Genomic DNA, 16,451 nt, shown 5'->3' on the forward strand with positions numbered 1-16,451 from the left:
TGGAAAACTCTAACAGTATATGCCTTTCCTCCTCTGCCTCTCCTCCCCAAGGTACTCCTAAAGGTCAGACAAGAGAAGCCAAGAGTGATTCTGATTGCCCCAGACTGGCCATGCCAGCACTGGTACCCAATCCTAAAAAGCTTGTCTCAAGGCCCAGCCTGGGCATTGCCTCTAATTCCTCACTTACTGACCCAGCGAAACAATCAGATTCTGCACAGCCAACTCAGGACCCTAAATCTGGCAGCATGGCGGATGATGTAACCATTCAAAACACTCCTCTCTCTAAAGCAGTGATGGATGTTATTTTGGAGGCCAGGAGGCCCAGTACCAGAAAATCTTATGCAGAAAAATGGAAAAGATTTGGTGCTTGGAACCAGGCACAAGGAATTGACACATCTGTTACAAATATTCCTCAGATTTTACAATACCTAACTGAGATGCTGGACAAGGGCCTATCCTTTTCATCAATTAAAATTCATGCCTGCCATTTCAGCTCACTACAATACGGAACCTCCTATTTTTTCTCATCCATTACTAAGGCAGTACCTCAGAGGGGCCAAAAACATAAGACCTCCAAGGAGAGCCCCAATACCTTCATGGGACTTCAATTATGTCTTGGAAAAACTCACACTGCTGCCTTTTGAGCCAGCCAATACAGCTGATATAAAGTTTTTATCTTGGAAAACAGCTCTAGCAATAACCTCTGCAAGACGAGTTTCAGAGCTACAGGTACTCATGGCTGTGGAACCTTTCATCATTTTCCATCCAGACAGGGTTTTTCTAAGGATGAACCCAGCATTTATGCCTAAGGTGTAGTGTCCAGTGTGGCCCTTAACCAAACCATTCATTTGCCTACCTTTTATCCAAACCCACAGAACAAGGGTGAGAGACTTCTGCATTCCTTGGACATACACAGACAACTACGCTTCTACTTGGGCAGAACTACAGCTTTCAGAAAAACTGAGCAACTTTTAGTGGCATATGCTGCAGGATCTCAAGGAAAGCCTATCTCAAAACAGACTATTTCAAAATGGATAGGCCACTGCATTCGTTTCTGCTACTCACAACATGGCAAATCAGTGCCCAAGGGCATTAGGCCTCATTCTACCAGGGCAGCAGCCACTACAGCAGCCATTCTCAGAGGAGTACCAACTAAAGACATTTTAGAGGCTGCAACTTGGAGTTCAGTGCACACTTTTACAAAGTACTACCATTTACCTCTCTACTCTAAATCCAGAGCAGGCTTCATCACTGCAGTTCTGCAAGGCCTTATAGCCTCTCCTAATCCTATTTAGGCCCAGCCACCCAGCCTTAGCTTTGGGATTCAACCCAAGAGTAATGACTGCAACAGTGAAACACGATGAACATAGTACAGCTGTGTACCTACCATAAATGTAGATGTTCAGTGTATTCACTGTTGCAGTCCAGGTTACCCACCATCCCCCTTTTCTTTGCTGGGACTTGCCTATACTTCTGTATTCTATACAACCTATGTGGTGTATTTGCTTATAGATGAAGGAAATGTTTATTTTACTGCATGCATAATTATTGGCATAATTTTTTAGCCTACCTTTTTGGGGGCACCTGACATCTGGGGCAAGAAAAACTGAAGAAAATGGCGTCTGCTGCATCTTTTATTATCCTGGCGCACTGACATCAGGGAGGAGGCGACAGCAACCGATTCCAGACCTAGACTTTGGAATTCTGGCCGACTGCAGGTAGCCTGCCAGCAGGATAACCCCAGAGTAATGACTGCAACAGTGAATACACTCGAACATCTACATTTATGGTAGGTACACAACTGTACTTTCCTGCAAAAGGAGTGAGGAAGGGTTTGATCCTGTATAGGGAGCTCAGTATTTTGTTGACATATTTGATGGTTTGATTGACATGGATATCATATTTTAGGGCATTATCGACCGTGATGTCCAGGAATTTTTTGTGAGTATCTGGGGATATAATTGTGCCTTTGCTGGAACTTATAGTAAGGAATGGTGAGAAGGATTTGCAGGTGGGGGAAAAGATGAGCAGTTGAGTTCTATTGGGGTTTAATAGAAGCTGACAGTTTGTGAACCATTTTTCTACATCATTGAAAGTATTCTGGGTTAGGGTCATAAGCTCAGTTGAGGAGGAGGCGGTACATATTAAAGTAGAGTCGTCCGCATATTGGATGCAGGTGGCCTTGGGAGCGATGGTGGGTAGGTCATTGATAAAGACTGAGAAGAGTAGTGGTCCTAGTATGGAGCCTTGGGGGACTCCTAGAATAATGGGTAGACATGTGGATAGGGTATTCTGCCATAAAACTACTTGTTGCCTATCAGACAGGTAAGATTGGAACCATTTAACAGAGCTACTATTCAATGACAGTTCCTTCAGGGTACGGAGAAGCAGTTGGTGATTGACCATAGCAAAGGCCTAAGAGAGATCTAGGAAGAGAGCAGAGGTAAGTTTGTTATTGTTTTGGTTGATGTTGATAGAGTTAGAGAAGGATAGGAGGGCTGATGTGGTGCTGTGGTGTGACCTAAAACCATGCTGAGAGTTGGCCGGTAGTTTATTTTGTGTGAGATTGTGCATTAATTGGTTGTTGATGCACTTTTCCATAATTTTGGCCAATTGTGATAGTATGGCTATTGGTCAGAAGTTTGAGAGGTCTAAAGAAGTCCCTCCTTTATGAAGGGGAATGACATGGGAAACCTTCTAGAGAGAGGGGATAGTGGCTTCAGTCAAGGTGTGGTTTATTAGTTTTGTGTAAGGGAAGCTAACACTCACTCTGAATCCGCTAATCTGGCTGACTTGAGGTTCTTAACATTGACAACAGTTTTACTGATTGCTCTAACCTCTGCAAGAAGGGTATCTGAGTTGCAAGTTCTTAGGTTGAGTCGACCCTACCTCATTTTTGATAGGGGCAAGGTTTTTTTTAAGAACTAATCCTTTTTGTGTACCTAAAGTGGTATCAAGTTTACTTTAAGCCAAACTGTCCATCTCCCCATTTTCATACTGAATCTAAAACTGAGAAGGATACTTCATACCTTGGATGTCCACACAGACAACTCTGGTACTGTCTTGAGAGACCTAGATCTCTTAAGATCTCTACATCAAGTTTTTGTTTCTTGTGAAGGTAAGAAGGGACAACTTGTGACAAATTTCCAAATGGTTGTCTAAAGCTGTTATCTTCTGTTGTATTCACTATAGCATTATATCTGTTCCACACAGGGTCATCCTAACCTCATCTATGGCTTTTGGAAAGGGTTGGATTCTAGAAATATTCTAAAAGCTGATACTTGGTCCTCTGTATGTACTTTTACAAAGCAGTATAAGCTTGATTCCTTCTCTAGGTCCAGATTGGTCCTAGAAAAGCTCATTATTCAGGGGTTTCTGAACTCTTTTCCTTCTACCTCCTAAATGTAATTAGCTTTGGTAACCTACTAATATAGTTATGGCTACTGGAGCAGTGATCAGTATGATGAGCATAGTACAGTTGTACATGTTGAACTTGGCATAGCAGTAGATGCTCGAATGATCATTGATGTAGTAGTCACTTCCTCCCTCTACCCCCTTGTTTTTTGGTGTGTTTTTATGCCAGTGTGTGGACATTTATGTTTTGTTGTTCCAAGTGTAGTCCTTTCAGGACTCAGCTTCCCACTTCCTGCTGGCAGGAAAGCTCTGAAGGGCTTCGTGCCCATACTTGTCTTTATGTTAGCTCAGGTCAAGCTGCTTGACAGTTTGGGTGCATGGAATGTTCCCTGAAGCTTTGGAAGCTAATCATCTGTTGTATCCTTGGCAAGATATAACCCACTACTGCAGCAGTGATCATTTGAACATCTACTATTATGGTAAGTTCAACTTACACAACTGTACTGTTGAGGCTTTCATGTCTCAACACCTTTCTAGAGACATAGTGCCTCAAATGTTTGGCCCATTCCAAGATGGCAGAATCTGCATCCTTGAAGATCCCTCTTCCGCCTAAGAAGCAGCTTAAGAGACCCAGAATGGATCTGCTGTCCAGCGTTTTATATGCCAATGGTACTTGCCAAGGTTGCATACATTTAGGAGGCAGTACGTCAAGTTATCTGTCAGTTGGTTGCTACAAAGACCCCATCTGAGCTCCACCTTCTGCTTATTTTGAGATAAACAGTTTTTGAAATGTGTCCTACATATCAGCTATCAAGGGGAGCCATTCCCTCTTCTTGGGATCTGACCTTTGTCCTGAAAGAACTTATCCTATCTTGTTTGAGCCTGCTACTGCTGCTGCTGCTGCTTTAATGTTCTGTACGTGGGGAAAACAGTGTTGCTGGTGACTTTATTTGCCATAAGGATAAAGCTACTCTTAAGCCTTACCCTTCCTGTATGACTGAGGTTGTATGAATCAGACCATCAACTTGACTCTCCTTTTCCAAGTAAAAGGGAGAGAGAATCTTTCTGCATTTCTTTGATGTATATAGACAGTTCAGATTTTACTTGGCTAAAAAACAAAATTAGCAGAAAATCTGGACAGCCTTTTGTATTTTTCCACGTCAAGAGCTCAGGTTCTAATGTTTCCAAGCAGATTATTTTTAACTGGATTTCTAAGGTTATTTCATGGTGCTATTCATTCCTTGGCAAGCAGCTATAGGATCCAGTAAAAGCAAATTCTGCTAGTAATGCAGCCTCTTCTTGAGCTTTCTTCAAAGATATGGAGTCTAGCGGTATCCTTGAGGCTTTTTGGTCTTCTGTTCATGCGTTCAGTAAACATTACAAATTGATGTATTCTGTAGGACTAGAGCAGAGTTTGCTAGGTCTGTCTTTCAGGGTTTTCTAGACCACAGCTCAGCTCAATCTTTCCCCGATATTCCTTCATAGACCACTTTGGGAATCTCCCTTCTGTTAGTAGTACTGCAGCAGTGCTCTAAGGAGGGACATAGTACAGTTGTGCAAGAACTTAGCACAACAGTACATCTCTGACTGATCACTGTTGCAGTATTATATTCCACCCTCCTTCCCCCCTTTTTTTTGTTTGGCAGAGGTGGATTGTTATTTTACCTCTCCTTTTTTTTGATTTCTTCATATGTGTATAGTTGCCTCTGCTTCTTGCCGTAGCTGTTTGGCCTGGGGCAACCCTTACTTCCATTGTGTGTCTCTTGCCTCCTTTAGGATGAGATCATACATCAATGATGTGGTGCGAGAAGAGGACACCCTGACTTTGTTATGCTGACTGAATGTACGGCTTTCCTTGGCAGGATACCCCATCTCTTAGAAATGCTGCAGAAGTCATCCATCAGATATCTACTGTTAATGCTAAGTTCTTACATAGCTTTTCTTTTTTACCGTTATGCAATTCCATTACATTGACTGACTATTCTGAGCAAACTGAAATACGAACTGTATTTTTGTCTGAAAAATGTATAGCATAGACTTGACCGGTGTGTACTTGTTTTTCAGTCATATTTGAAAATAGTTTATAGCTGTGGATATACTCTGCATAATAAAAAAGCTCATATGTTCAGCTAAGTACCCCATTGGGGAAACATTTTCTTGCTCCTTACCGATGTCAGTAAAAGTTAATAAGCATTACCTGTGGAAAGCAAATATCTCATAAAGATTTTCATTCACACATTGTATTCCTTGCCTAGGCCCTGACCACGACGTACCTTGCTGTCGGTTTTGTGCTTTATTTAATCAGCACACTATCCGTCATCAGTATATTTTCGCCTCTAAATATTTTTGTTCTCGGTTTAATTATCCCAAAATGTCATCTGTTAGCCACCCGACTATCGGGATTCCGAAAAAATACAAAGATAAAGACTGAGACAAGCTGCCGAGGTCCAAAACTGCCGCCGACGCTTCTCCTAAACCAGTCGCCAGTTCGCCGGTACTCAGTGAGGCGCTTTCACAGCCCCTGATACCCGCTACTTCTGATTCGCAGGCCTCTACTGAGACCCATTCGGAGTCCGGTATGCAGCGAGATGCTTCAGATATGGAACCCGTGGGTGTCTCTACCTTGGATGGGTCCGGAGCTGCTGTGCAGGCACCAGCTTCTGAGGGTGTATTCAGGCCTACGGACTTGCATATTAAACAGACATCTCCTTCTTCACTTTGGCCTAAATCTCGAACCATACCTAAAAAACGACGCCCAGGCCATATGCTCAGGCCTCTTTGCCTAAAAAGCAAATAAGAATGGCTGAAGATTTAATAATTCTAATCAAGGGAAGCAAACCCCCCATTTCTAAGAGGCCTAGGACTGAAGTTGTTTCTGAATCGTCTGACAAGGATTCTGTTTTTTCTGATGATCTGGATTTGCCCTTCTCTATTTATGAGGATTCTGATGCAGAGAACTCCATTCCCTCTGCTTCCCCTGCATAGGATTTTTCTTTTGGGGAAACCTTGCATACTCTAAGGGAGCATTTCCACTGGGAAAGCCAGGATTTTTTCTGATTCAAAAAAAGAGGCTTAGGGATTTATTACTCCTACCTCAGCATAGGTTTTTAGCTATTCCTCCTGTACTAGACATTGTTAATGATGCCTTTTTGGAATCTAGTTTGGACCCTGATTCCTTGCCTCCTGCTCCCAGAAAACCTGACAGATACTACAGGGTCCCTGAGTCACACAAATTCCTTTTTAAAAACCCTATTGCGGATCCAGAGACTATTTCACAGGGGCCCAAGGGCATTATGGCTTCTACTGCTAAAAATCCAACCCCTTCTGATAGAGACTCCAGGGCACTGGATAGATGGAGTAAGAAGGTTTACACTTCTGCGACCTTGGCTGTTAGGGCTTTAAGCTGCATATGTTAAAGTATTAGCAACATGTTATTGGATTGCTTAAACAGAAAATGATGTTGATTCCTGACTGGAAAATAAAGATTTACAGGATTTAATGCATTCTGCTGAGCAAGTTGGAAAACATACTTTGCAATGTGGTTTTGATTCATTAGAGGCCTCTTGCAGGGCTGCTGTTACTGGGTCTGTGCTCAGAAGGTATGCTTGGTTAAAGGAGCAGTCTTTGCCTAATCATGTTAAAGCTAAATTGTTAGATGTTCCCTTAAATCAGGACCGCCTGTTTGGCAACAAGGCTGAGGAAGTTCTTAAAAAGATGGAAGATAAAGCTAAATCTATGCAAACTGTTAAATATTACTTACAAGTTCAGCCTCCTAGATTTAGTAGGCACTGGCCCTCTAAGAATTGGTTCTTTCCAGCCCCTTCCAGGTCTTCTCAAGCCAAACCCAGACACAGCAAAAGCCCCAGGTTTCAGTCCTAGGGGACACACAGGACTAAGCAGTAGGGGGACTCCACTTCCAAATCTGTGAGTAATAAGACTCCCCCCATGGTAAACTGTCTCAATGACTTCCGTTTAAAATTTCCAAGCACTTATCAACTGACTGCCCCTTTGGGGGGAAAGATTGCTCTTCATGAAAAGAATTGGGAACTCATTACCCAGGACAAATGGGTTTTAAATATAGTGTCCCAGGGATATAGATTTCACTTCCACATGTTGCCAACACCAAGCGAGTGGCCGGACCTACCCCCAAATCAGTGGCAGAGGCTTAAGGATGGGGACTATTCAACTGGTACCGGAAGAGGAAAAGGGACAAGGTTTCTACTCGAGACTTTTCCTGGTACCCAGAAAAGACAATTTATGGCATCCTATCCTGAACCTGTCTACTCTAAACACCTTTTTAGAAATTCCAAAATTCAAGATGCTGACTCTTCACCAATTACTTCCTATGCTAGGCAGAGATACCTGGTTGGCAACAGTAGATTTAAAAGAAGCATACCTGCACATCCGAATCAGGAAATCTTGCGGAAGATACCTACGCTTCAAAGCAGGCTACACACATTTCTCTGCACTGCGCTTTGGCTTATCTACTGCGCCCAGGGTATTCACAAAGTGCCTAGCTCCAGTTATTGCATTTTGCAGGCAAAGAAATATTCAAATATACCCATACCTGGACGATTGTCTAATTCAGGCAGAAAGCCAGAACATACTTTTGAATCAACTGGCCTTTGTTTAAAGGGTTCTAACTTGTCTGGGGAACATCGTAAACGAAAAGAAATCACACCTGGTACCCTGTCAACAAATTATATTCCTGGGAGCAAGCTTGAATACAACTTCCCTGATGGCTTACCTCATGCCAGAGAAACAAATTCATTTGACAGCCTACTTCAAACAAGTGGCTACAAAAACCCTGCTATCTGTAAGACAAATATTGCAAGCCTTGGGGTTCATGGCCTCCTGCATTCGTCTAATTACATATGCAAGACTGCATATGAGGAAACTACAGTGGTATCTAAAAAGCCTATGGTGTCAGCATTCTCGGGATCTAGAAGCAATGATTCCCATCATACCTTGCCTACGCCTAGAATTCCTTTGGTGGGCAGAGGCCTGCCACCAAAACAAGGAACTACCTTTCACACCACCCCCTGCCGCCCAAACCCTAACAGACGCATTAGACTATGCATGGGGGGCTCACCTGGCAGGGAAGTGCATTCAGGGCAAATGGGACCCAAGTCGCATGCTCTTGCATATCAATCAAAAAGAAATGTTAGCTGTACAGAATGCTCTGACAGCCTTCAAGCACCACATTCTTCCAGGACAACTTTTGGTAAAGACGGACAACACCACTGTTATGTGGTACATAAACAAGCGGGGGGTACACATTCTTACCCCCTTTGCAGACTAGCCATGGCATTGTGGAACACAGCCTTGAGCTGCCAAGTGTACCTACAAGCTCAATTCCTGCCAGGAAAATTAAATACACTGGCAGACAGACTAAACAGAAACCTCATGGACCCACACAAGTGGAAACTGGAACCAAGGATTTTCAACATGTTGACAAGCGAATGGGGGAGCCCAGACGTAGATCTATTTGCCTCCCCCCAAATCTACCAGTTGGACAGGTTTTGCACAAGGACTCTCCACAAACAAGTCTGGAAAGTGGATGCTCTGTCCTTCAGCCGGAAAAACCTATCAGTCTACGCCTTCCCCCCGTTGCCTCTGCTCCCCAGAGTTCTACTAAAAGTCAAACAGGACAAACCAAGGATGATCTTGATTGTTCCAGACTGGCCGCACCAACACTGGTACCCCCTCCTGCGCAGTGTGTCACAGTTATCTCCATGGCACCTGCGTCAGACCCCTTCCCTGCTGTCCCAGCAGGAGAACTAATTTCTGCACCCTCAGCTTCCAACATTGAACCTTGCAGCCTTGCTAATCACTTAAATTTACCCTTTTCATTCCACAGCAAACCTGTGATGGATGTCATCTTAGAGGCAAGGAGACCTAGTACTAGAAAATCTTATGCTGACAAATGGAAAAGATTCTGTGCCTGGAACTAGTCTCAAGGGATGAGCACAGCAGCGCCCAAATTACCTCAGATTTTACAATACTTAACTGAGATGCTCCACAAGGACCTGTCTTTTTCCTCCATTAAAATCCACGCCTCAGCCATTTCAGCTCATTATAGCACAGAACCTCCCCTCTTCTCTCATTCACTGCTCAAGCAGTTCCTCAGAGAGGTCAAAAATTTGAGACCACCCAGGAGAGCTCCAACCCCAGCCTGGGACCTTAACTTTGTTTTGGAGAAACTCACTGTACCTCCTTTCGAGCCAGCTGCTACTGCATACTTAAAATTTTTTTCTTGGAAAGCAGCTTTCCTTTTAGCAATCACTTCAGCTAGAAGGGTATCTGAATTACAGGCCGTTATGGCAGTGGAGCCTTTCACCATCTGTCATGCGGACAGTGTTTTCCTCAGAACCAATCCATCCTTCATGCCCAAGGTGGTATCCAGTGTGGCTCTTAATCAGTCTATTCATTTGCCAACCTTATTTCCCAATCCGCAGAACAAAGGGGAATGAATACTGCATTCCTTAGATGTGCACAGACAACTTAGATTCTACTTTGACAGGACTAAACCTCAAAGGAAATCTGAACTGCTGGTGGAATTTGCTGCAGTGGCAGAGGGGAAGGCTATTTCAAAGCAAACCATTTCTAAATGGATAGGCCATTGCATTCATTTCTGCTATAAGCACCATGGAAAACCTATCCCCTAGGGGATAAGACCTCACTCCACCAAGGCTACATCTACCTCTACCGCCTTTCTTAGAGGCGTCCCTACCAGGGACATCCTAGAAGCTGCTTCCTGGATCTCTGTACATACTTTCACCAAGCATTATCATTTTCTTTTTTTCTCTAAATCCAGAGCTGGCGTTGCCACTGCAGTCTTGCAGGGCCTTATAGCTGATCTTAATGCTATCTAAATTCCTCCACCCAACCATAGCTTTGGGAGTCTACCCAAATGTAATGACTGCAACAGTGAAACACGAAGAACATAGTACAGTTGTGTACATTTACCATAAATGTGGATGTTCGAGCGTATTCACTGTTGCAGTTGTGGTTACCCTCCCTTCAGCCTCCTAACTTCTTTCTTCTTTTGGCTATACATCTACTTTCCTTTACTATGCTTAAAAGCCTTTTTGGTGTATTTGCTTTTTTGTTGGAGGTATATCATTGCACTTTTTTATTTAATTGCTCCCCATTGGGTGGGCACCTGACATCTGGGGCAAGAAAAACTGATGTAATGGCATTGGCTGCATGTTTTATACCCCCGACGACCTGATGTCATGGAAGAAGGGACAGCAACCGACGCAGGACCCAAGACTTTGTTTATCAGGCCGTCTGAGGGCTACCTGCAAGCAGATAACCCAAATGTAATGACTGCAATAGTGAATACACTCGAACATCTACATTTATGGTAAGTGTACACAACTGTACTTTAATTTTCGATAATTTTTTAATGTTCATCCTAAATGGTAGTGTTACTGTGTCTGAGCTCCTTGGTAAAGAAATGAGTTTATGGCATGGATTAAGTGACCAGTTTTCTGTATCACCACCACTTTTCTTGGCAGAATTCTTTTGTTCCTGACGGAAATGTTTGTTAGCTGCTATGAAGTTTGTCAATTGCTTTTGTATCATCTTTCAGGGATTACAAACAGTTAAGATTATGTTCACTGTTCTTACTTTTTCTAATTTTGAATACTTTCATTGAGTTATTTGAATGCACTGAATTACAAAGGTGTATTTTTCAATTTCTTGGTTTTAGAATGAAGAGAATCGAAACAAAGGAGGTGAGTTGAGACTGTTTTCTTAATATTGAATTTATAGCTTTTGTATTCTGTATTTATAGAGGTAGTGTATCAAGACACTGTTGATACTTGTATGCCAGAAAAGCTAAGCTGCTTTAGGTGATGGTTTCTTATTTAATTTGTCAAAAACGTACTGCCTTTGGGAGAGCATGAACTTGGGTATACAACACATATTGTCTTATGGTAATATAGTGTCTAAAGCTTGATTGTCTAGCTGATTGAGGGGAAGTAGAAATGACATATCTCGAATGATTAGGTAATAGGTTAGAAGAACAGCTGTCTAGATGATATGTTTTTAAAGGGAGGTACTAAAGTGGACTTGTGAAAGGATGTAAATGGAGGGGCTATCCAACTTTTGTTTTGCATAGAGGGAAATAAAGGGATGATGTATGTGAGTAACGGTTTATAATATATTGCAAACATGGTTGGAAATGGGCTAAAATGCACCTAAAGGGAGGATGGAGTGTTGCCCTGAAAATGCTGTTGCATCATTCAAATAGAAGAAAAGATGATGTAGAACTCAAATTATGTATTAGTGAATGTTAAAGTAGAAATGGGAATGAAAATTGTACATACATGTTTGTTTGCTGGTTTGTGCCTTCCTTGGCAGTAGTATAGACGATTATGACTGGTTCGCCAATCATAATCTGTTTGTCATATGTTTGAGACATGGATGCCCCCGAGAGGTGAATTTCTTGGCATTTTTGTCAAGAACCCGTAATAAAGGGTTATGATCGGCGACCAGATCATAATTCTTTGTATTGCATGGAGCTTTATCTGGTCCATATTTACTAGTTTCAGAAAAAAAAGAGGAAAAAAATGTGCTATGTTTTGTTTTGATGGCTTTCGGAGCTGTAAAGCACCTGTGGAGGGTGCTGTCACAAATGTAATGCTTTCCTTTACGCTTACACTTAACTTTCATGGCTCTCAATGGTCAAGATTTTTGCCTCATTTGTGTACTCTGTTCCTCATAAAGTCAGTGGTTGACAAATCACGAAGGATTGAAGTCAGTGAACAGTGATGTACATTTGAGTTTCAGAATTTGCACCTTTTCGAGACAAAAAAATAAAACCTTCCAGTGAACACATCCTTTTATTCTAGCTACTTTCTAAGTTTGTAAGAACAAAGGGACACATTATCCCTTCAGACAACAGTGCTGCCACTGTCATTTATTGGTCAGTACAGGCAGATGTGACTGTGTAGCACTAAACAAGACCTTAACAACTTAAGGGTTGCTTAACAGCTGTTATGGTCTGATATCATGCCACTTTAATGAGTAACTGATTTTTGAAATTTTGGAGCATAATCACCGCAATCCATGCACTACAAAACTATTGTGTAAATATATGGATCCCAGTGAAAAGGAGGATGTTGAATCTCCCATATGAAGCTGTTCACTTGATAATCAAATCAATTTGTTCACTGATCTTTTCCATTTATATTATTGGTGCAGTTCCAGCTGCTGTTTTGTGTGGTATTTGTAACATGGTAAGAGTTACAGTACTGGAGTAAAACGTTGCTTGAAGATATCAGCGAGTGTGTTTTCTTAAATATCCTTTTTCAACAGTTGTGTGTTCACATATATCGTCATGCCTGTGAAAACTCTTCTGCTGGAAAACAAAATTTGTTGTAATAGTGTAAAAAAATTAATTTTAAAAACTCACTCCTAAATATTATATCATTAGGTGAGTAGCCCCATAATTAGTGTTAATTGTAATCCTGACACAGTTTTAAGTAATAAATTAAATGCCAACCTGTTGAATTAACAATTTGACAAATTAGCTACCCAGTATTATTTTGATGGATGGTTAACTTAACAGGTTGTTAATTTCATTTTAACTGTGTATATATTGCAATCAGTGAATATTAGCCTCTGTTCCAGAATGTTGTAATCATAGAATCATAGGCAATTACTAGGATACTAACCCGGAGGTCATTTTAACCCTAGCCATTTCATCACAGTATGATAGAAATGCCACTCAGTACCCAAGATTGCATTTAGTGATGACTTCCCTTACCCAGGAGGGTTGTGGGCTCTATCCCCAGTAAGAATTTACAGTGCCCCATCCACTTGTCCAGGTTCCTCTTGAACAGTGTCATAGAGATTGTTCTGTTTCACATTAATTAGCCTGTTCCAAAGACTGCACGTATAATCAGTGCACGACGACAAGGAGGTGTGAGAGCGCACTCTTTTGTTGCAAAACAAAGTTTAAAAAAAATGTTTGCCAGTGATCTTTTAAAGGCTTTGATGTGGCTGCTATCCTTATATGGTACCTACTGGCAACATGTTTGATTTCATCCTCCTTTCCTGTAATGTAACTTCCTTGAAGTATTTATATCTTGGTATTCTTTAGCAGAAGAGCAGTGTTTGTGTGTCAAATTATCTTAGACAGCCTTAACTGCCCTTTATTTTATTTATTTGTTTTAATATGCAGATATAGTGAAACCACTGGCCTTTTATTGACCTGTTTCAGGGAGGGTGTGGTAGTCAAACATTTTGATATTTTTTGATTTTCAATCTTGCTGAGCCAGTATGACCTGTTTATTGCATTTTATGTTTGTAGTCATTTGCCACTGTTTTTGCCTTTATGTATACAGTGTTATCCCATTCATGTTGTCTTACAGGATTTGCCACCTTATAATACCTCACATTGCTACCTATATTTGTCCAGACCAGGTTTACATTGTTGCCTTCAGCTTGGATTCAGTGGAGAGACTATCCTGTATTTTTTTTTTTAACCTTGCAAATTTTCTAATGCAGCTAGCAGTAATAGTGCATCCTGGTACATTTATTTTGTAGCCTTCAGCCTAGCTTCCCTGGATAGACTGCCATATAAATGTTTACTTTTCATACAGTTAATTCAGTGATAGCTGTGGTTCTAAACTTCTTGAGCCTTTACCATATTCTCTATTATAGACATAGTAGTTGCTCTCTGTCTTGCATCTGGGCGATATGTCATAGTTCTCTGTGATACAGGTCATTTTTCCTCTTTACAAATGTCTCTGGTGTGCCACACAGCTCAAGAGTAGTGGCCAAGGACTAGTTCAGAGGGTGGAAATATGCTTTTCTAATGGAAAACCTTAAATAAGTTTCAGTTCTTTCTATCCTTATCAGTCAAATGGCACATGGTTTTCAGCAGTGTACTGAAGTGCTCCAGTAGCCCATCTGTATGAGAGTGATGCTTGTTATGTTAAGGGTGTTTGATTTGGAGGAGCTAACAGCATTTTTCTTTCAAAACGTGGGACAAGAGAATGGGGATCTTTAGTCTGTCAGAATCTCAGTTGGGATTCCAGACCTGCTAAATACGGTTAACCATTGAGCTAGGGACTTTGCACTGCATAACAGGACAGCCTCACAATGATGATGTGTGACATAACCTTAGACAGCCAGACTGTATTGATGTCCACTTGCGTCTTGATTCACTCACATCCTTTTGTGTGTGTGTGTGTGTGTGTTTGTGTGTATATATGTGTGTATGTATATATATATTGCATATTTTTTTATATATCTGTCTATATGTATGTATATATATATATATATATATATATATATATATATATATATCTATCTATATATATATATATATATATATATATATATATATATATATATATATATATATATATAGATGGTCCCCTGTGTTTTGCCAAGTACCTTTTCTTCGACAAATGCAGGGAATGCAGTTTAATATCAACAGTACGGATAGCGGAGTGTGAAACCGTTGATGGTGTGTAGTGTTGAGACGGGTATGTGGGATTGGAGGGCTGAGAGTGTTTGTGTGTGTGTATGTGAGTTAGGAATCTTAGGGTTAAGGTTACGGTTTGGTTAGAGAATAGATGTAGTGTTATTTGTGTGAATTTGTGAATGTTTGTTTATCCGATTATGTATCTTGTATAGTGGCAGTGTTGCAGGAAGTTTTTATGAAGGTAAGTTGTAGGGTTAGGGTTAAGGGAAGGTACAGCTTTAGGGTGAGCACCCATTACTAACCCTAATTGTAATGCTGTTTCTTCCCTTAACCCTAACCCTACACCTTACCTTCATAAAAAACATCCTATAACACTGCTTCTATTCAAATGAATTTGAGGCCAATGTTATTGGGGTTTTAGTGTTAATATCGAGAGAGGAAATAGTTTTCCTTTCTCAATATTATTTCATTCGATATTTTTTGTTTTCACTATTATGTATGTTCAGACTTTTTGTTAGTGTTTTCAATTCAGCATTAAATTAGTTTGATCATACACAATAAAGCCCTGTATATCTATATATATATATATATATATATATATATATATATATATATATATATATATATATATATATATACACACATATATATATATATATATATATATATATATGTGTGTGTGTGTGTGTGTGTGTGTATATATATATATATATATATATATATATATATATTATCATCAGAAAAGATGGAACCCACAAAAAAGGTGGAGGAGTAGCTTTCCTATACTCACCCTCCCTCTTAACCCTTATACTAAACCTATTCCCCAATTCAACAACGCCAAAATAATTTTGGCCATACTTCAACAAAATAAACACAAATACATATGCATAGCCTCTCTATACATTCCCCCTGGGGACAATGTCTCTGTACTCGAAGATATTTTCTCCTGGCTTTCCACCAACATTAGTAATGAAACAATAATCTTGGGTGACATGAACATAAATTGGTCCTCCATTCAGTCCCTAACAAACTCCCTAAATATTAACCTTTATAATTTCTCTCAGCTAATCAGTTCTACTACTAGACCCTCTAAACACCTCTCCACTGGTAGTATCCTAGACTGGGTCTTAGTTTCTCATCTTCATTATTTTTCCAATAGTGGCACACTTCCCAGCTCCCTCAGTGACCACCTTCCCACATTTGCCCACCGCCTTCCTTCCCCCTTGCAAATACTTCATTATGATATTTTCACTCGTTCCGTAAAAAACATTAATCCCAGTACCTTCACTACCTCACTAAAATCAATAAACTGGAGCCCTTTGAAAACTCTCCCCCTGGATAATGCCATATCCTACTTCAACTCAACATTCATAAACCTCCTAGATTCATAAGCCCCTCTAAAAACTAAAAGAATAAAAATCAAAACTGCCCCATGTCTTACCAAGGACACACTAGCTGCCATGCACCTTAGAGACAAAGCTTGGGTACACTACCAGAAAAATAAGACCCCCTCCACCCTTAATGAATACAAAGCGTTCTGCAACAGAGTCAAAAAGCTTATCATAGCAGACAACAAAACTTATTTCTCCATACCACAAAGTAGCCAAAAAAACAAATCCTAAAAAATTCTGGAATGGGATCTCCACCCTCC

At 40.8% G+C, this 16,451-nt stretch overlaps 1 protein-coding gene across 4 annotated transcripts in view; it reads left to right on the forward strand.

Annotated features, from left to right (window-relative positions):
* The window catches only part of ARHGAP21 (Rho GTPase activating protein 21), a 2,418,417-nt gene that overhangs the window by 607,242 nt on the left and 1,794,724 nt on the right, over nt 1-16,451 (forward strand). For all 4 annotated transcript variants that reach the window (XM_044089838.1, XM_044089836.1, XM_044089837.1 and 1 more), the window contains exon 3: nt 11,072-11,096. In XM_044089838.1, the coding sequence (XP_043945773.1) occupies nt 11,072-11,096 (25 nt within the window). The remainder of the gene's footprint in view (nt 1-11,071; nt 11,097-16,451) is intronic.

Source organism: Protopterus annectens, chromosome 12.part0 (genome assembly GCF_019279795.1).
Source record: "Protopterus annectens isolate FY-2018-M chromosome 12.part0, PAN1.0, whole genome shotgun sequence".
In the NCBI taxonomy this organism is placed as follows: Eukaryota; Metazoa; Chordata; order Ceratodontiformes; family Protopteridae; genus Protopterus; species Protopterus annectens.